General features: G+C 35.5%; 1 protein-coding gene across 1 annotated transcript in view; it reads left to right on the top strand.

Moving 5' to 3' along the window:
• POLQ (DNA polymerase theta) overlaps window positions 1–21,907 on the top strand; it is a 115,731-nt gene that overhangs the window by 88,919 nt on the left and 4,905 nt on the right. Inside the window, exons 25-29 of the mRNA XM_014732866.3 lie at window positions 1,090–1,216; window positions 1,832–1,953; window positions 7,091–7,275; window positions 10,580–10,691; window positions 14,437–14,561. Coding sequence (XP_014588352.3) covers window positions 1,090–1,216; window positions 1,832–1,953; window positions 7,091–7,275; window positions 10,580–10,691; window positions 14,437–14,561 — 671 coding nt within the window. The remainder of the gene's footprint in view (window positions 1–1,089; window positions 1,217–1,831; window positions 1,954–7,090; window positions 7,276–10,579; window positions 10,692–14,436; window positions 14,562–21,907) is intronic.

A 21,907-nucleotide genomic window follows, 5' to 3' on the forward strand; every position in this document is an offset into this window, starting at 1 on the left:
TGACAGAGACTTGGATTCCTTCCTCTATTTGTTTACCTTGTAACATCGAACAGGCCATTTAATGATAATAAGTATATTAATATCTAACGTTAATTGAGCACTAATTTTACTAAAGTCTAAATATCAAGGATATAATATCAGAGGTTTATTCAGAAAAACAATATGTGAGGAACTTAAAATATCTGATGTGTTAAAAGAAGATGAAATTATATATACTAGCTAGTAGAGAGCCTGTTACAATGAAGAGTGTGTCATAAAACAAAGAATTTTGTATCACTATGTATGTATTATAAAAACTGCAGTAACAAAGTCAGTCATCCCAACTTTTTTGAAAAATGCTTATGTGTTTTAGAAAAATTCAACCAATAAGTAAAAATAAATAAAATGTAAGATATTTGGGGGGAAATAAAGGCTATAAGCATTAAAACAAATAGCTATTTCCTAGAAAATTCACTAGTGTCCAGCCATGTCAGTGCTACCATTAATTCTCTTGATGAGTGATGATGATGAAGAAAACTGGCCAGGTGATGTCTAGAAAGTGATGTTGCAGTCACCAGCTCTCAGCTCTCCTCCGTCTCCCGCGTTAGCTAGCTCCTCTGGCCCCGCTGGGCCCTCTTCAGCGCTCATGTGCTCTTCTGCTCCAGGTCCTCTTCTCTGTATCTTGTGCATTCCTTTGAAAGGCTTTGACAATCATTTCTCCTAGGATCCATTTGATTAGTCTTTACTCATTAATATGACTGTAAACATTTTATAGAGCTGACATCTGGTACTCATTATAGCATAGGAATAGTTCAATTTATCTAATTACTTCATATCATGGGATTGTTTTCTAGAGAGCTAGGTTAATGTAAAAGCATTATATTGTAGCTGATTCATATATTCACTTACATTGGGATTGGTCATGTACTTATGTTATCATTGTTAGACACATGAACATAATGGAAAATATTTCGTTTAAATATAAATTTATTTTAGTTTAGCCATAATAGAGCATGCATTTTTAAAATAAATCGGAAATGCAATTACTGTTAAAAATAAATGTCAGATCTTCCCCCTCTAACTTTATGTCTTCATTCTGCTTGGTTTTAGGACGAATAACCTTTACAGAACCAAATATTCAGAATGTGCCAAGAGATTTTGAGATCAAAATGCCGACACTAGTAGGGGAAAGCCCACCTTCCCAAGCCCTAGGCAAAGGCCTACTTCCCATGGGCAGGTAGACTCTATTTCTCTGTATATGTGTTAATATACTTTTGTGAGTATTAATGGCTCAAAAATAGCCTATTAGACAAAATAATGAAATTAGTTTAATTGTCTGTTCTAAGAATACATATTATTATTCTAGGCAATATCCATTTCAAGTCCTGAGTCTGTCTATAGAGAAGCTAGTTGATGGTGAAAGGCTGAAAACCTGGGCCATTAATTAAATCAAACAGCAAAATATGCTTAAGTCAAATACTAAAGGGAAGAGGAGTTTAGCAATGTCAGGAACATCCCGCCTCCTGCCCTCCCCATATACACGTAAAGGGAAGAAAAGACGTAGATAATTTCTATCACATATGGTCAAAGAGATTTGTTGAGTTGAGCAAAATGTCAGTGAATTATCTCAGAAGCAGTTTGTGGGAAAAGCTATTACAGAAATGTCTTACTTCCTGTTTAACTGAATGTTTGCTGAAAAAATCTAGTATCTTTGTTAAGCTTTAAGATGAGTTTCAAATAATAAGGTTTTCAAGTTTCCTAGATGGAAACACTGACTTTCCTGAAAAATCAGACCTTTTTCGTGTATTTGAGACTGGTTTATGTCCAGTTGATGATGTTGTTTGCATGGCAGAAGAGGAAATGAGAAGAGTCATGGCCTGAACCTTGGGCACCAGGCACAGACAGAGGAAAGAGCCTCAGACAGAGGAATGCCGTTTTCAGTCAGCATGCGACACGCCTTTGTACCTTTCCCAGGTAAGGCGGCTGATGGGTGTTGAGCTTCTCAGTGCTGTGGGAATGGTTTTCAAAGCACTGATGAAGCCTTCATTACAAATAAGACTCAGAAGTACGCATTGGTCCCTCCATCTTTCCTCACTTCAGTGTACCCTGTTTTCCTGTTTGTGTTGTCAGGTTTATAACAGTCAGTCATCATTGTCTTCATGATCTGCTCTATGGGAAGCTTCTGTGATGTATGCTCATTGGCAGCAGTCTGCTGAAACCATGTTTTCCAAGATCGTTGTAAACCTGGCAGAATCCAGTGGATTTTGTTAGTCCTCATCCTTTTTGACTTCTGTACAGCATTTATGCAGCATTTGTTAATCAACCCTCACTTTTCTCAATTTCTCTCTTCCCTTGACCTCCAAGGGCACAAGTTTTTTGACTCTCTTTCTGACTTGCTTTGCTTTTTTTTTTCTTTTCCTCGTCTCCATACTGCTGCTTCGTATTGCATGAGGTAACCCCCAAGGCTATCCTCCTTCTGTCTGACCTCTCCTCAGTGCTTAAGTATTAAACCTTTTTGTCATCAAAACATTTGGAAGTCATGATCTAACTCTAAAATCACCCCAACTATTTGTATACATATTTGCTATTTTATCTTTTGCTAGCTGACAGGTCTGGGTGAGTGCAGTTAACCATCTGAATTTATTCTAATTCTGTCAGAAACTTATATTCCAAGGGTGAATCCAGGTCTATGATAGATGCTATCTATCTGCATCTATCTAACCTGCATGGCAATTTTTTGTTTTGCTTTTTAAGTATGAATTATTGGCATTTTATCATTGTAACCATTTTTAAGTATTCAGTTCTGTGGCATTAAGTACATTTGCATTGTTGTGCAGCTGTTACCACCATCCACCTCCAGAACTTTTTCATCATCCCAAACTGAAACTCTATACCCGATAAACACTAACTCCCTTCTCCACTCCCCAGGCCCTGGCAGCCACCGTTCTACTTTCTGTCTCTGTGAATTTGACTACTCTAGGTACCTCATATAAGTGGAATCATACAGTATTTGTTCTTTTGTGACTAGTTTATTTCACTTAGCATAATGTCTTCAAGGTTCATCCATGTTGTAGCACTGGTGTCAGAATTTCCTTCCTTTTTAAGGCTGAATAATATTCCATTGTATGTATATACTTCACTTTAGCTGTTCACCTGTCAATTTATTCTTCTAAACAATAAAAGTGTGTTTAATGCAACAATATTTTATACTGCTTTTGTTTAAAATTTTTAAATTAAATCTGTGAATTCAATCTGAAAATTTCTGCCAATTAAATGTAGTATTTAGTACATTTACATCCAAAGTAATTATTGATATGTGGTTGGATTTATGTCTACTATCTTGGTTTTTGTATTCTATTTATTTTATCTGTTCTTTATTTTTTAAAAAACTTTAAATGACGATTTTTATTATTCTGTTTTATTTCCTCTATAGTCTTATTGACTATACATCTTAAATATTTTAGAGTTTGCAATATGCATCACATAACAGTCCATCTTCAAATAGTTTTGTGCCACTTCATTCATAACGTAAGGAGGTTTTTTCATTTCCCTTTTCTTATAATAGGTTGAACTTCTATGACTGTTATAAACTCTGCTATATAGTTTTTGGTTTTGCTTTAAACAATCTATTATCTTTCAAAGAAATCAAGAAACAAAAGTGTCTTTTCTATCCACTTTTTACCATTTCTGACACTTCATTCCTTGGAGTAGATTCAAGTTTCTATCTATTATCATTTTTCTTCACCCAGAGTACTTCCTTTAAGGTTTCTTGGTGCAGTTCTACTGACAATGATTTCCCTCAGCTTTCCATGTCTCTAAATTTCTTTATTTTATCCTTTCTTTTGAAAGATACTTTTATTTGACATAGATTTCCAGGTTTACAGTCTTTGTCTTTCTGCATTTTATATATATATTTCCATTAGCTTCTGGTTTGCATTATTTCTGATGAGAAGTACACCACCATTTTTCTTGCTATTCCTCCAAGCATAATGTATCTTTTCCCTGGATGCTTTTTTGATTTTTTTATTTCTTACTTAGTTTTAGCAGTTTGATTTGGGCCTGAGTCTCTGGGTAGTTTTTCATGCTTTGCTTCTTGGATTTTTGAATTTGCTGAATTTTCTGAGTTTGTTTAGTTTAGTTTTTTAAATCTATGTGCTTATATAAAGCTTATATATTTTTCATTAAATTTGGAACACTTTCAACCATTATTTTTTGTTCCTCTCTCTCTTCCGATTGCTCCAAATATACATATGTAATACTACTTGGTATTGTCCCACAGATCACTGAAGTTTTTTTCTTTTCTTTTTTATTCCTCTCTCCCTGTTTGTTTTTTTTTTTAACTGTGCTGCAATGGATATTTCCTTTGACTGTTTTAATAATGTCCACAGGTCTTTTCTTCTACAGTGTCTAATTGTGTCACATCCTTCTAGTAAATTTTACATTTCAGATATTGTATTTTTAGTTTTAGAATTATTTGCTTTTTTGTGTTGTTTTTATTACTTTATCACAGGTCACTATTGTTACATCATTGTGTTCATTTTTGTTTAAAATTCCTGAACATATTTATGGTAGCTATTTAAAATTCCATCATCTCTGTAATTTCTGGGCCATTTTTCTATTGATTGAATATTCTCCTGGTCGAAGTTACATTTTCCTGGTTCTTCATATGTCTAGTATTTTTTGTTGTATGCTGGACCTTATGGTTGCTACAGCTGTTTCTTTGGATTTTGTAGTCTTCATTAATAGCGTTTTCTTCTGGCAGACAATTAATTTACTTTCACATCAGGTTGATCATTTTAAGATTTTTAAAGCTTTGTTAGCAAATGTTTAGAGTAGCCTTTACTTTAGGGTACATTAGCTTGGATTGTAAGGTGTGGTCTTGCTTGGATCTCTACTTGGTGCTCAGCTTGTTCAACAAGGTCTCTCCACTCAGCCTGGTCTGAGCTCGAACGTCTGTCAACATTCACGGTTATGTTGTTGAAGTAATTGTTCAGCTGACAGCTATGCGATGGTGGTTCTTTCTTTGGTAATAGTTACTTCTTTAGTGTTTGTTCTTTACCTGGTTCCCTGAGGTTTGTCCCTGCACAGCTTAGTATTTGGTCAAAAATCCAGAGGGATGGGGCCAGCCCAGTGGCGCAGTGGTTAAGTTCACAAGTTCCGCTTCGGCGGCCTGGGGTTTGACGGTTTGGATCCCGGGTGTGGACCTACGCACCTCTTGTCAAGCCATGCTGTGGCAGGCGTCCCACATATAAAGTAGAGGAAGATGGGCATGGATGGTAGCTCAGAGCAAATCTTCCTCAGAAAAAAGAGAGGATTGGCAGCTGATGTTAGCTCAGGGCTAATCTTCCTAAAAAAAAAACCCAAAGGGATTACTGTGCATATTTCTGGTGCTTCTTTTATGCACAGCTCCTTTCCCTCCAAATTTTCACAAATTTTAGCTGCCTCTGTAGGCCCAAACTCCGGTCTCTGCTTCCTCGGCTAGAGAGACCATAGTGCTTTGTTTTATCTCTCTTCCCTGCAGTGCATTCTGGAGGGTGCCTCCATTCAGAAGCCTGAGATAGTTGCATGGCTCACCCCGTCTTCTCTCTACTCTCCCCCTTCTCAAGGATTATAGCCCTGCATTGCCTGTTGTTCAACGTCTGAAAACAGTTACTTCATATATTTTGTCCAGTTTTATCTTGTTTATGGCAGGAAAGCCATAGAAGTTGTGGTTGTTTTAAATCAAAATTTATATATTTTTTAATTGATTATTCATTCACATAGTTAAGAAATCAAAATGTGTGAAAGATATATATTGAGAAGCTTTGCTTCCTTCCCTGTCCTAGCCACCCTATTATCTACAGCTCTTATGGATAACTACATATATCAGTTTCTTATATATCCTTCCAGTATTTTTTATGTAGATATAAACAAATATGAATATGTAATATTTTCTTCCTCTGTTCTTATAAAAAAATAAACATTCCATATATACTGCTGTGTGCCTTGCTTTTTTCATTTAATGTTTTTATACCAAAGATTTGTGATTATCAGTAAAAAAAATTTGAACATAAACCAGTTTAGTTTGTGTGCAGTTGATCTGTGCAGCGATCTGTAGGCTTGTTCGCTGAGTCACAGAGTAAAAGCCTGTTTAATTTTGATAGATATCGCCAAATTACCATCTAATGGGGAACAGTTACCATTTACACCCCAATAACAATATATGAGTGTTTCTCAACCTTGCCAGAGTGTGCTGTCCAACTTCTGGATTTTTGCAGTGTCGGTAGAGAAAAATTTTTTCTTGCTATAGATTTAATTGGCATTTCTTTTATTGTGAATGAAGAGCATTCTTTGATATATTTAAGGTTCTTTTGTTTTTATCATTTCTGTGAACTGCTTGTTTATGTTTTGTCTTATTCTTGATTTGTAGTACCTCTTTTATTATATGGCAATGAATCCTTTAACATCAGTTGCAAATTTTTTCCTAGTTTTCCTTTGACTCTGCTTTTATTTGTTTTTGTTTTATTTTTCCATGCATATCTAATCCAGTCATTTCTATTCCGTAGGTAAATTATCTGAATCTTCTTAATAACTCTTCTTCACATATTGACCACTTGATTCTTTTCACTGAAAGTCTTTGTTACTGTCAAAGCAGAGCACACATTTCTCTTCAGCCCACTTAAAATGTGCACATATTAGAAACCAGATTCTCCATTCATTCATTCATTCATTTATTTAATGGCTTATTATTTTCCAAGAACTGTGCAAAGTTTTCTATAGCATGCAAAGGAAAATTAAGTCTTCCATCTCTAATGGCTCAGTGCCACGTGGGAGAGGCATGAAAGAACCTTTTAGATGATATGTCAGGTGCTGTGGGAACACTGAGGAAAGCACTACCATGGTGGTGAAGGGGCAGAGGTCAGGAGTGGCTTTACACATACTACGTATACTTGAAAGTTAAACGGAAAAAAATGATCTAAGTTACACAACTGAATTGCATCATGTTAAGGGCAAGGTTTTAACTTTTGGACGCATGATCTCATGTTAGAACTAAGTTTCTGTCATCCTGCTCAATTATATAGAACTTGGGTTTGTCTTTGTACCAGCTTTACTAAAATTATTTCTACTTCAGGTGGTTTAATACTAGCTGCTGATTACTCTCAACTTGAACTGAGGATCTTGGCTCATTTATCCCAGGATCGTCGTCTCATTCAAGTGTTAAACACTGGAGCTGATGTTTTCAGGAGTATTGCAGCTGAATGGAAAATGATTGAGCCAGAGTCTGTTGGGGATGATCTGAGGCAACAAGCAAAGCAGGTGATCTTAGTGAACATGCTTAATATAAATGAGGAGAATTTTAATGATTCAGAAAAATTAAAAAATCGTCTCAATCATTTGTAGTTGAAGAATGATTTCTCCATCTTTGGGTCTTTCAAACCACATTCATCTGAGCCTTCTCATGGTATTCATTATACTTTCCTTCATAGAGTCAGTAGAATGAATCCTAGACTTAGTCTGAGGCTACCTAGTGTCAAGAAGGCCATGTGCATTAGTGGTAGATATTGTGGTGGTGGTACTTGTTATTTATGTATGTGTGTGTATTTTTTTAAACCTGTTTCTAGTCTGTAAGCATCCATATTTTCATGAAGCATTGAGCCACAGTTCTTTTTATAGAAAGATGCTCTCTAAATGTTTGTTGAAAAATAAATATTGCTGAGTTGTGGATTATAGTTAATAACTGATAGCTATTTAGTTTTTTGAGGCCATTGGTTAAGCTGATCTAGCTGTGAAACATTATACTGCTCTTGGACATTTCAAATGGGTCCATATTAGTTCCTACTCCTGGATGTCTGTCAGGCACAGAGAAGGTCAAAGGCCACATTTACACTATTTCCTGGCTTGGATTAACACTGCTGCTTCCTTACCACATGACCTGTGGGAAACCTGATACCATTTTCAAGAGAGTAGGATTGGTGGCTAGGTAAAGGCACACTACTCCCACCTCTAAGATTCTGCTTTATCAGTTTTACGTTCACACTTCTAGTTACTCTCAGCTGTAATTCTTTTTTTTTTTGGAAGATTAGCCCTGAGCTAACATCTGCTGCCAATCCTCCTCTTTGTGCTGAGAAAGACTGGCCATGAGCTAACATCCGTACCCATCTTCCTCTACTTTATATGTGGGATGCCTGCCACAGCATGGCTTGATAAACAGTGTGTAGATCTGCATCTGGGATCCGAACCGGGGAACCCTGGGCCGCTGCAGCGGAACATGCAAACTTAACCACTGCGCCACTGGGCTGGCCACTCGCAGCTGTAATTCTTGACCAGCTCATTAGGCATGAAACATTTCCTCTCACCACTGCCTGTTCAGCACCAACACTTGTTTCGTCACTGTTTAGAAGGCCAGCTTTGTCCTGTCTATTTAATTTCCTCTGGGGTCCTGCATTTAGCAAAAAATCACACTCTAGGTAAAATAGGTAATATGCCAGTATTTAATCTTCATATTAAACCCATGAAATAGGTATTATTATTATCCCCATTTCATATAGGAGGAAACTAAGGCACAGAAAGTTAATACTTTGCTTAACTATACATCTCTACAACTGTAAGTAGTGGAGCCAGGATAAGTTCAGACTGCCAGAACTTAGACATCTGACTCCGTAACCTGAATATTTATCCACTGATGATAGCTACCTCTATTTAATAAGTTCTTGCATGATTTAATGGTGTTTATGCTATACCAATTTTTTCCCCTAAATCACCATGCACTGAACCATCTAATTCTTGAGTCTTACTGAGATCTCAGCCAGTGCTGACACAGTATCCGAGTTAAAAAAAAAATGTAGGAGTCACAACAAATAAAATGTAAAAGGACCAAAAAGGAAAAGAAAAAAGGAGGAAAAAAAATCCCTCCAAATGTATTAAAAAAAAACAAAAAATCTCTAGCTGTCTTATCACATTAAAAGTATTTTTGAATTTTGATAATTTTTTCAAGTTATCTTTTCAAATTTTATTTAACAACATTTTATAGAGCTTGCTTTATGTCAGGCAGTTTCATAAATACTTAATTTCATTTACCACTAACAATCTTCTGATGTAGGTATTACTATCCTCATTTTATGGAAGAAGAAATCAAGATGCCAAGAGTGTAGGTAGCTTGTGCACGATAATACATCTTGTAAATGCTGGCTGGAACTAGGATTTGAACCCAGGCAATATTTATTAAATTGGAGTTTCTTTGTTGATCTATTTAGATCATTTCCCTCCACTACTCGCAAAATTTCCTCAGGAGTTTGTGTTAACCCAAATGAATTCTGCAATTATGGGATTTCAGGTGGCTGTGAGGTGAAGAGGATATTTATTTTCAATGAAATTTCCCTATTATCAAGCCATGAAGCCTGCTCTTCCTGCTCTTTCAGTGCTATCCAAGGACGAGGAAAGGAATGTTTTTAATGTTTCTCTTTCCTAACTCTTAGGCACTTCTTTGAGCAGAAGTTAGGGAAGTAATATGAGGAGTAGAAAACTGCTCTGAAGACTACTACTACTAGATAAATGACAGAGGCAGAAATAAATCTTCCCTTTTAAATCACTAGGATTATTTTCTTAAAACACACAGTCATTCATATTCATTCATATTCTGCCCCTCCTCCCTGCCCCCCCAAAAGGAAGTACAGTTGTGCACCACATAATGAAGATTCCGTTGATGATGGACTGCACATATGACAGTGGTCCCATAAGATTAGTACCATATAGCCTAGGTGTGTAGTAGGCTATTCCATCTAGGTTTGTGTAAGTATAGTAGAGGAAGAAGAAATTTTCCTCTACCCTTCTAGGTTCTTCTGGCTGGTCTAAGAATTAAATTGAAATGAGACAGATTAATAGGAGAAAAACAAAAGTTTAATAACGTGTATACATGGGAGAAAACCAGGAAAACTGAGTGACTCACCAAAATGGCCAAAGCCCTCACTTTAAATACCATCCTCAGCTGAAGACAAAAGGAGATGTTGGGGGTGTGGAGAGTCAGGGACTTCAAAGGGAAGGAAGGCAACTACAAGTAGATGAAAGGAACACGTATTTGGAAAACAAGTGTTTGGCCACACAGAAACAGAAGAACACAGAGGGGAGCCCAACAAACTGGCTTTTTTAGGTTCCTCCCTGTCTACCACCTAGTTCATGTGCTAAGGTTTGCTTCCTGAGACAGGTTTTTTTATCTCAATGCTTTCAGGTAGTTAAAAGGAAGATAAAAACCTCTGAGTCTTTCGTTTCTTAAAAATAATCAGCCTAAAGTAGTCCTCATGTTAAAGAGACACATTCTGGAGTGGCAAATTTTATTCCCCTTCAACGCACTTTATGATGTTCTCACAAGGAAATCACCTAATGACACATTTCTCAAAAAGTATCCCCATCGTTAAGCAACACATGGCTATATTGCTAAAAGGCAGAAAAGATGTTTACTGGATATCGGCTTCTACGGATCTAACCCCAAAGCAAATCTAACCATTTCTTTGACTTACTATGAAATAAAAAGTTTACCAAATTTCAATCGTAATGAACTTTTTATATTTACATTTTACATAGTTATGTCCTTTGGTTTACTTACTGAGTGTGATGACTCTTTCAGATTTGCTATGGAATCCTTTATGGAATGGGAGCTAAATCTCTGGGAGAACAGATGGGCATTAAAGAAAATGATGCTGCTTGCTACATTGACTCCTTCAAATCCAAATACACAGGTAAGGAAGTGTTGAGTGTTAATTATCTTCTAGATACTATTCTTTTCAACTGTCTTTCCATACTTTATTACATTTAAAAAGTTTGTGTTACAGAATTTTCTATTAACATTTCTATTAATCAGAAGTTTCCATCAGGCATTGTTAATTAAATAATATTAATCTTATTATGAATATTTACTAAGATGTGCTTTTATCATAAGAGTACGGACAGAAATGGAATAGCAAAATGCTGTTGATGTGTATACTACTGTGTCATTGTGAACATCTCTTGAAATCTTGGAATTGTCCTGTGCTGTAGGTTTAGGTAGCTTTAATTTGAAACAGTAAACCATTGATTAAATGTACCAGAAACCACGAGAGAACAATTGCTGTTAAAGAGCAGTTTGAGTATCATTGTCTTAAATTATCTCTTCTTTTGGCAGTTTATTGAGGTGTAATTTACATACGATAAAATTCACCCTTTTTAGATGTATAATTCTATGAGTTTTGACAAATGCACGCAGTCATATAATTTATACCACAACCAAGATATGGAACTGTCACCCCATCACCCCTAAAAGTTCTTTTATGCCCCTTTGTAATAAATGTCCCCCACTCCCAGAAGAAAGTTTTATTCATACATGACATGACCTTGTATGTAGAAAATCAAATTGTACAAAAACAACTACTAAAACAAAGAACTAAATTTAGCCAGGTCCCACCACACAAGGTCAATTTGTAAAAATCAGTTGTATTTTTATATAGTAGCAACAAACAATTAGTGAATGAAGGAAAAATACAGCCATTTACAATAGCATAAAAAATATGAAATACTTGGAATAAATTTAACAGAGTGTGTGCAAAACTTTATTGAAAACTCCAAAGCAATTCTGAGAGAAATCAAAGAATACTTAAATAAATGTGAGGTTTACCATGTTAATTTATTAGAAGGCACAAATACTGTTATGATGACAGTTCTCTGTAAGTTATTCTATAGATTCAATGCAATTCCAATGAAAATTCCATTAGACTTTTGTGTAGAATTTGACAAGCTGATTCTAAATTTATATAGAAATTCAAAGGGCCTGAAATAACTAGAATAATTTTTAGGGAAACGTACAATGTTGAGTAATTATATTCCCTGGTTTCAAAACTTATTGTAAAACTGCAATAATCGAGAAAGGTATAAGGGTAGACATAGAAAACAGTGGGTCACAATAAAGGGTCCAGAAATAGACCTATCCATATATGGTGAATTGATTTTCAACAAAGTTGCCATGGTAATTCAATGAAGGAAAGAAGGTCTTGTCAACAATTGGTACTGGAGCAACTGCATACCCGTATATGAAAAAAATGAACTTTAACTTTTGTCTCACACTATATTCAAAAATTAACTTGATATGGAGCATAGACTTAAAAGTAAAAGCTGAAACTATAAATCTTCCGGAAGTAAACAGAGGAGAAAAGCTTTGTGACACTGAGGTAGGCAAAGATTTCTTAGGTGGTAATAACTGAATTACCTGAATTAACCATCAAAGATAAACATTGATAAAAGACACCATTAAGAAAATGTAAAGGCAAGCAGCAGACTGAGGGAAAATATTTGCAGTTCCTATTATCTAACTTATGTCCAGAATATATAAAGAACTCTTATAACTTAAAGCTAAGAAGGTAAACAATCCAATAAAATAAAGGTCAAAAGTTTTGAACAAACACTTCAGAAAAGAAGATAAATGAATGACCACATCAAATGTTATCATCATTAGTCATAAGGGAAAAGCAAATTAAAACCACAAAGAGATACATTAAAAAATCTTAGAATGGCTAAAATTAAAAACATTGTATCTCTTTTACATTGTTGGTAGGGTTGTAAAATGGTACGACGACTTTGGAAAACAGTATGGGTTTTTCATATAAAGTTAAACATACACCTAACCACATGATCCTGCAATTCTACTATTGGGTATTTACTCAAGAAAAATGAAAACTTATGTCCAAAGAAAGACTTGTTTGTGAATGTTATATAGCAGTTTTACTTATAACAGCCAGAGATTGGGAATAGTCCAAATGTCTACCAGCAGGATTGTGGATAAACAGATTTTGGTATATCTCTGCAATGGAATACTACTTAGCAAAAGAAGGCAGACACAGGTGAGAACATACAGTATAATTCAGTTTTTATGAATTTTGAGAACATGAAAAACTAAGATATGGTGTCATAGAGTAGATCAGCGAAAGTTTGAAGCTCATAATGGAGAGCTGACTGTAAAGGTGATGAAAATGTTTCATATCTTGTAGCAGTTGTTATAAAGATGTGTACACTTGTTAAAATGCATCAAATTGTTCACCTGAACTGGGTGCCTTTTGTTGTATGTAAATTTTATCTCAGGATTGTTTTTTAAAGTAGCTCTTGTAATCCCTGAATATTTGAAAGCCTCCTACAGGAGTCAGGTAAGAGAATTTGTGGAGGTGCGGTCTATTAAATCTCATCCTTTTCTTTGCTCTTCACTCAAAAATATCATAGTAATTCTTAAAGAGAAAAAGATGAGAGCCTGATTGCTTTCTGAAATTCTTACATTATTAGTCAACTGTCACCAACACCTTCACTTGGCAGGGTTTTCTTCCCTTCCTTTCCCCACAGTCTCCTCAAATGTCTTTCCTGTGCCAGCCATACAACAGAAATCCTCAACTGTGTTTATTACCTAGGACAAGCAAAGCTGTGAGAAAGCAGAGATGTCGTATATGAATAAAGACAGATTTTCATAGTCTATACTGGATTGTGTTTTAAAGAGTACAGAGGAAAAATGTTCCAGGAGAGAAGAACCTCTCTAACTCAGAGACAGGACTGAGCAGTGAAGAGATTGGCACAACTGCAGCAAAGAATTCTTCCTGGAGATCCATGAGACATAATAATGGACCTATACTGCAAAGGATGAATGCTAGTATAGGGAATATGAATGTGTTTGAATAGTATTCTATACGTAGTCTTTTTAAATTTTAAGAAGTGGGTTGTTTATGTTCCTAATGAAATATTTATTATAACTTGGGCATTAATTTCAGTTAGGCCCTATTTGGTTCATAGCTTACATGGTAACAAGAGCCTAAAATGTTTTAAGCCTGGAAATGAGAACATCAAAGAGTAAAGAGGATTAACATGATCAAAGAACAGAAACCTGTGAAAAGTAGCATGGAATAGTCTTAAGATCCTGGAGTAAAAGCACCTAGGTTTTAGTACCTGCTTTGTTATTCTGGAGTTTAGTTTCGTATTTTTTGTTGTTGTTATTGGTTAAAAACAAAGAGAGAGTTAGATTATGTCATTTCCAAAGTCCCTTTTGTTTCTAACTTTCTGAGACTACAGAAAGTGAATGAAAGTTTATATGCAAAGTTTTGATGATGTGATAATAGTGTTAAGAATCATGATGAGGTTTTGGAACAACAAACAAACACATGGAGACAGAGATTGGATTGGTGGTTACCAGAGGGGAAGTGGGGAGGCAGGAGGGCAAAAGGGGTGATTAGGCACATGTATGTGGTGATGGATTGTAATTAGTCTTTGGGTGGTAAACATGATGTAATCTACACAGAATTGAAATACAATGATATACACTCAAAATTTATGTAATGTTATAAGCCAATGTTACTACAATGAAAAAATATGTAAGAAAAAGAATCATCATGAGGTTTTGGTCTATTTCACTATACTAAAACAAGTGAATGAGATTAAGAATGACTTTTGGTTGTAATTATTTCTGTATTTTCTTTGTAGGGATTAATCATTTCATGCGAGAGACAGTGAAGAATTGTAAAAGAGATGGGTTCGTTCAGACCATTCTGGGAAGGCGTAGATATTTACCAGGAATCAAAGACAACAACCCTTATCATAAAGCTCACGTATGTTGAAATTTCTCTGGGTTTTTAACTTAATGTTTCAATGACATACACTTTTTCAGCAAAGACTAAACACTACTAATGTCCCTTTTAGGGATCACTAGCATGTTAATTGAATCTTCGGTTTCATTAAGGACTTGTGAAGTGATGGCACATGCCAGTGTTTGCTGAACACAGTCTTTGGGAGACTAATGTAAATATGAGTTCACTTAATAATACTTCAATTAAAGATCTTTTGTTTCAGTAAGCCAATTATTTATTAGCTTTGGTTAATAAGTTATAAATAAACTTAATTCTTACATTTGCTAATTGTTCTATTTAGGGTACCATACACTAGTTTGTCATATCACACTAGATTGTCAGTGTCTTCAAAGATTAGCCAGTCATTTAATTTGTGATATTTTTTGGTTCATTCCACTTATTTATTTTTTTATTTTAATGTTTTTTGGTGAGGAAGATCAGCCCTGAGCTAACATTTGTTGCAAATCTTCCTCTTTTTGCTTGAGGAAGATTGTATTTGAGCTAATATCTATGCCAATCTTCCTCTATTTTGTATGTGGGACACTGCCATAGCATGGCTTGATGAGTGGTGTGTAGACCCGTGCCCAGGATCTGAACCCACAAACCCCAGGCCGCCAAAGTGGAGCATGCAAACCTAACCACTGTGCCAATGGGCCAACCCCCAACTTGTTTGTTTATTTTAACTACACTGGTTCATCAGAGGTTATCAGGATACCCAAAATATTGAAGGTTATTTTTAGCATCATTTTAAAGATTTGTTGATGGGATTTGCTCAAATTATGATTAAAATCTCTTTCTGAAATCATTGGGATTCATAGAAGTATTCTATGTAGCTGAGCAGTTAAACTTCTATTATAGTCCAAATCTTCCTATTTTAACTGATTGTATTTTGCCCTTCCCCCATACTTTTGTGTGTCAGTGTCCGCTGAACATTGTATGTAATGAAAATACCTAGTCCCCAAACTGCTAAACTTCTATCTGGAGCTAGCAGCCTTCAGAGCAGTAGTGCTCTTAGGGACCATAGAGAAATAGTTGACTTTTACTTCACTCTCTGGCCTCCCATATGTCCACATACAGACATCAGATATTATCAGGCTTTTACCGTATCTCTAAATGAACTAGGCACTATAGTTTAGTTGATGCACTAAGAAAAATGAGTCTTGAAATGTAGCAGAAGAGATAAAGCAAAATAAACAAATATAAAAATGACATATATACTCAATTATTTAGGCTTCAAGGAAGAGGTCAGACTTGAACAGATTCTTGAAGATGATTTAAAGTTTAGATTGTTGGGCATGAGAAAAAGACAATCACAAGTGGATAAGAGTTTGAGGATTGGCTAGAATCTAATCTGGTAGGAATGGAGAGTTTGAGTTGTTACTTAGGGGTAGATGATTTTTCTACTGGTCAGATGGAATCAGCTTGTGGAAGGCTTTTAATGGCAGGCTGAGAAATTTAGACTTGGTCTAACACGAATTGATTATGTTTCTTGGGATTTACATGACGAAAAGTGGTAGATAGAGTTAGTAATGTAGATGAACCATATAATTTTTTGAAAACTAATATTTTTGTACCTAAAGATGTGAGAGTAAGACTTTTCATGCCAAATCCTTAGGAGTCAAAATTCTAACTGATTCATTAGGTTGTTGCTGAGAAAAGAAAAAATTTCAACACTGAGTTAGGAATAGAGTACATATAGCCAGATTTCTTTTTTGGTTTTGGTTTGGTTTAGTTTTACTTTTTGTTTAAATTTTTATTGTACTGAAAAATATACATAGAGAAAGCACAGGAAACAAATGTAAATTTCAGTAAATTATCACAGAACTACAGCTTTGTAACCACCATTCAAGTCGAGAAATAGAAATATTTTCAGCACCCCAGAAGGCCCCGCTCATGCTTCCTCCTAATCACCATCCACTGCTTCCCAGAAATAACCATTATCATAACTTCTAACCCTATAGTTTTATGTATTTTTGACCTCTCTATATGTCATGTATGTGTATTCTTCTGTGGCTGGCTTCTTGCACCCAAAATTACATAGGAAAGTCATTCATGTTGTTTCATGTATGGGTAGCTGTATAGTACTCTATTATATGACTATACCATGATTTATCCATTTTTCTGTTAATGGGCCTTTGGGTTTCCAGTTTGGAGCTATTATAGATCTTGCTGGTTTGAGCATTCTTGTCCAAGGTTCCTGGTGTACATATGCTTCCATTTATGTTTATTGAAGACCTAGTCATAGAAATGCTGCTTATCTTCAGCTTTGGTAGAGAAAGTGAAATTGTTTTTCATGCTGGTTGTAGCAATTTGTCCTCCTGTTGGAAGTGTATGTGAGTTCTCATCGCTCTGCATCCCTGCCACCATTTGCTTTCAAGTTAGTATAATTTTAGGTATTCTGGTGGGTGTAAAGTAGTATCCTGTAGTTTTAATTTGAATTTCCTTGAATACTAATGAGGTTGAGCAACTTAACAAATATTTATTAGCCATTTAATTTTTTTTTCTTGGGAAAGTGCCTATTCAGGTGTTCCTGTTCATTTTTTTGTTGGGTTTTCTGTCTTTTTCTTATTGATTTGTAGGAGCTTATTATTGGTTATATGTGTGGAAAGTATTCTCTCCATACTGTGTCTGCCCTTTTCATTCCTTATTTGTAATTTTACATGAGGAGAGGGTATTAATTTTGTTTATTCTTAAAATTTTTATCAAGGCATAATGTATGTGCAGTAAAGGGCACAAACAAGTGTAAAGCTTGAAGTTTTATGTATGCATGTACCCACATAACCACCATCATGATCATGATATAGAACTTTTCCAGACCCCAGAAGACTTCTTTACCTCCCTCCAAGTCAATAATGTGTCCCCTGCTTAAACACGTAAAACTATAGGTTAGTTTTGTATGAACTTGAATTTGATTTAAATGCAATCATACCATATGTACTCTTGGGTCTGAGTTTTTCTGTTCAGATGTAGGTCTGTGAGATTCATCAGTGTCATGTGAACTATAGTTCACTTCTTTATTTTAGCTGAGTAGTATTCCATTATAGGAACATACCAACACTTTATACATTCTAATATTGGCAGGCATTTTGTTATTCCCAGGTTTTGGCTGTCATTAAAAGAGCTGCTGTGAACATTCTTGTTTGTCTTTTGGTGAACATATGAACCCAATTCCATTGCCGAGTCATAGAGTAAGCATGTTTTTACCTTTAGTACATACTGCCTAACAGTTTTGCAGAGTGGTTATCCCAATTTACATTGCCATCAGCTACGCATATTGTATCTACTACATTCTTGCCATTACTTGATATCATTGGTCTTTAATTTTAACCATTCTGGTAGTTGTGTAATGCTATCTCATTGTGCTTTTAATTTGCTTTTCCCTAATGACTAGTGATGTTGAGCTCCTTTTTTATGTTTATTGACCATTTGGATATCTTCTTTTGCAAAGGATCTGAGTCTTACGTCTTTTGTGTTTTTGAGTTGTCTATCCTTTAACTGATTTATAAGAATCCTTTATGTATTCCAGATATGAGCCCTTTGCTTACATGGATTTATCAGTCTTTTGTATTGTTGTAGTACTTTCTTTGATGCGTTTAAGAAAGCTTTCTCTACCCACAACATCAAGAAAATATTCTATACAAGTTTTTGGTTTTGCCTTTTACATTTATATCTGCAATCAACCAGGAATTGATTTTTATGAATTATGAGAGCTTGAGAGTCAAGGTTTCTCTCCTTCTCCCGCCCTGCCATGGATATACAATTGTCCCAAACTATTTATTGAAAAGACTGATCTTCTTCCCACTGCTCTGTAGTTCCACCTTTGCTACAAATTAAATTTCCAAATATGGATGTGTCTGTTTCTGGACACATTATTTTGGTCTGCTGTATTTGCTCATCCTTTAGACAATGCCACACTGCCTTAGTTGCGTAGTTTTGTAAGGTGTCTTGATATATGGTAAAGTAAGTTTTTTTACCTTGCTCTTTTTTTTCAGGAATATTTGCCTATTCTTGGTTCTTTGCACTTCTATATAAATTGTAGAAGCAGCTTGTGAATTTCCACACAAACACAAAATTCTGTGGGGATTTTTTTTATTGCAATTGCCTTGTGTTCATAGATCAAGATGAGATTATAAACTTGAGTTTTCCAATCCATGAACACGACATTTTCTTTTTTTTAACATGATGTATTTGTCCATTTATTTAGGTCTTTAGGTCTTCTTAAATTCTCTCACTTACATTGTATAATTTTAGAGAAGAGATCTTATACCTTTTTTATTAGATTTATAGCTAGGTATTTGAAAAGTTTTGATACTATTGCAAATGGTATCTTTCTGTATTCTTCCTTTTTTACAATTTCTAACCCTTTGCTGCTGGTATGTAGAAATATAATTGTTTTTATTATTATTCTTTGTCTAGAAACCTTACAAATATTACTTACTAATTCCAATAATTTATCTGTAGATAATTTTAGATATTTTGTCTATACATTTATCATCTGCAAAAAAAGTAGTTTTATAACTACCCTTCCAAACTTTATTCCTTTTATTACTTTTGCATGACTTCCTAGCTGGGACAATGTTGAATAGAAATAGTGACAGTGAGCATCTTTGCTTCTTTTCAGATTTTAGAGGGAAATTTTAAACATTTTACCAATAAGTAGAACTTCCCTTTAGGTTTGTAATAGTGCCTGTGTCAGATAAAGTAAGCTCATAGAGTCTCTGTCACAACTACTCAACTGTGCTGTTGTAGTACTAATGCAATCATAGGTAATACAGAAATGAGTGTGGTTGTGTTCCAATAGAACTGTATTTACAGAAACAGGAGCTGGGCCAGATTTGGCCTGAAAGCTGTAGTTTGCCCACCCCTAGTCTAGCTGTTCCTTCTTTGAATGTAATCTGCCTTTTTTCTCTAGGTTGCTTTCAATATAGTGTTTTTCTTTCTGCCTGGTTTCCAGCAGATTTTCTGTGATGTGACTTTGTGTGCGTGTGTGTGTGTGTGTGTGTGTGTTTAATTCATGTGCCTCTGTGTTTAATTGATCCTTTGAGTGTGCTAGGACTTCTTGAATCTGCAGCTTGATATCTTTTGTTGATTTTAGACAATTCTTAGCCATTTCTTCTTCAAATACTGCTTTATCGCATTCTCTTCTCTCTTTTTGGGACTCCTATTATAATTTTTTAAAATCTTTAAAAAAAATTCCTCATATTTGATATCCTCTGTTATATTCCATGTTTATATTTTATCATGCTTAATTCTGGATATTTCCTTCTAACTTACCTTTCAGTTTTCTAATTTGCTCTTTACTTTGCTGTTGAACTCAGCCATTGAGCTTTTAAGTTCTAAATGATATAGAACTTTTCCAACACCCTAGAAGGCTTCTTTCTGCTCCTTCCAAGTCAATACTATTCCCCCGTCCCAGTGCACACCCACCAAACTATAGAGAAAACACTGTTTACGTGCTTTAAATTCTGTTATTTTTATTTTTCAGTTCTAAAGTTTCCTTTTTGTTCTTATTTTATGGGTATTTGATTCTTTGCTTAAATAGTCAATGTTGTCTTTTATTCTCTTGAACATATTAAACATTATTTTATAGTCTAATAAGTTTGATAGTAGTGTATATCCTATTAAGTCTCGCACTTGTATACCTGTAGTGTGTTCCTATTGCCTTTTGTTTTTCTTAGTTTTCTACAAAAGCAGTGATATTGTCTCAACTCCTTGTTGTCCTGGTTATTTTTTTATTGACTATGAAACATTGTATATAAAAGATTGTGGATATAATTTGAAGTATGTATGATGACATTACTTTTATTCAGAGGATTTACATTTGCTTTTGGCAGGAGACTAGAATGACCAACGGTATAGGGCTACTTTGATCCAACTTCAGGGATAGGGATGATGTGAAGCAAGGGTATTGTGCCCACACTATGCCAAGTTTATCTTTTTCCTAGGCTGCTAGTTTTGGAGTTGCAACTTGATGGTTTCCCAGGCCTCCTTCTGCTTGTTGGGCCCTGAACCCATACTCCAAACTCCAACTCCAGGCTCCTCAAGACCGTCAAGCTCTGCTCAGCTTCTTAGCCTCTCAGCTGTGTCTTCTGTAATCTGTTGATTTCCCTGGAAGAAATGGCGGTTATCAATGCCAGGATCACCTCCTTGGTTTCCTTTCTCTCACAACTTTCTAGGTTCTATAATTCTTCACTTCCTTTTTAACTGTCTGATTTATTCAAAGAGGTATTTTCCATCCAGCTTTTCCAGTTGTTATCAATGGGAGGGTTGATCCTAATGGCCTAATCTTCCATTAGCAGAAACCTGTATTTTTTAGGTACGTGAGAAAGCCCTGGCGATGAAGGAACTGAGACTATGAGACACAAAGCCAAGACTGCCAAGTTTTCTTATTTTGGGAGAGAACTGGGGAAGTACCATATCATGAAACTGAAGTATATACTTTAGTCACATTTTTGCTTGCTTATATCAGAGTAAAAACAACCCCAAAATTTCAGTGGCTTATAATAAGAAGCTTTATTTTTAATTCATGTTACAGTGTGATTCTACTCCATATTTTCTTCATTCTGGAATTCAGAAGAAAGGAAAAGTCCCTATCTGGGATAACCTTTGTTTTGTGACAATGTTGGATACTTTTAAAACTGCTTAGATGTGCCCTATGTTAGTTTTACTCACAGTTCATCCACCAAAACAAGTCAAGGCCATCCTTTCAGAGTGAACAGCACTTCAAATCACATGGCAATGAACGGGGCTGTGTAACTTCACGGAGAAAGGCAGCAAGTAATAGCAACAATAACACAGTCCACGACGCAGAGGCGTATAGTTTCAAGAAGAGGAGGAGTTAGTAGAACTCTGAAATTCAGTCACTCTTTAAACAGAGACAGCTAAGTGAGTTTAGAATGGATTCATCAGCATTAGACAAAACAACAGTCATAAAAAAAAGTTCTCTCTTTAACAGATATTTAATATCCTAGGAGTTGGGTGTTCCCCAGGTGACAGGGAACTTAAAAACATGTCTCAAGTTACGTAGATCCCTCCAATGAATAGACCCTTCCCATTTTCTGAGACCTTGTGGGACAATAGCAGTGATATTCATGGGTTGGTTCCACCTTCAATATTAACCCAGACCTCCATCCCTATTGCCCAGGATGATCACTTTTAGCAGCTATGGTTGCCTGCCAGGAAGCTCATTGGCAGCAGTAGTTTCAGGGAAGTTCTAACTTAATACCTAGGGATCTAAGATCCACATTTTCACTAGCAGCAGCTAATGATTAGCCCCAGCAGCCCATAAAAAGCTCTGATTCATACCAGAGAGCTCCAGACCTGCTCGG

This window comes from Equus caballus, chromosome 19 (genome assembly GCF_041296265.1).
Source record: "Equus caballus isolate H_3958 breed thoroughbred chromosome 19, TB-T2T, whole genome shotgun sequence".
Lineage (NCBI taxonomy): Eukaryota > Metazoa > Chordata > Mammalia > Perissodactyla > Equidae > Equus > Equus caballus.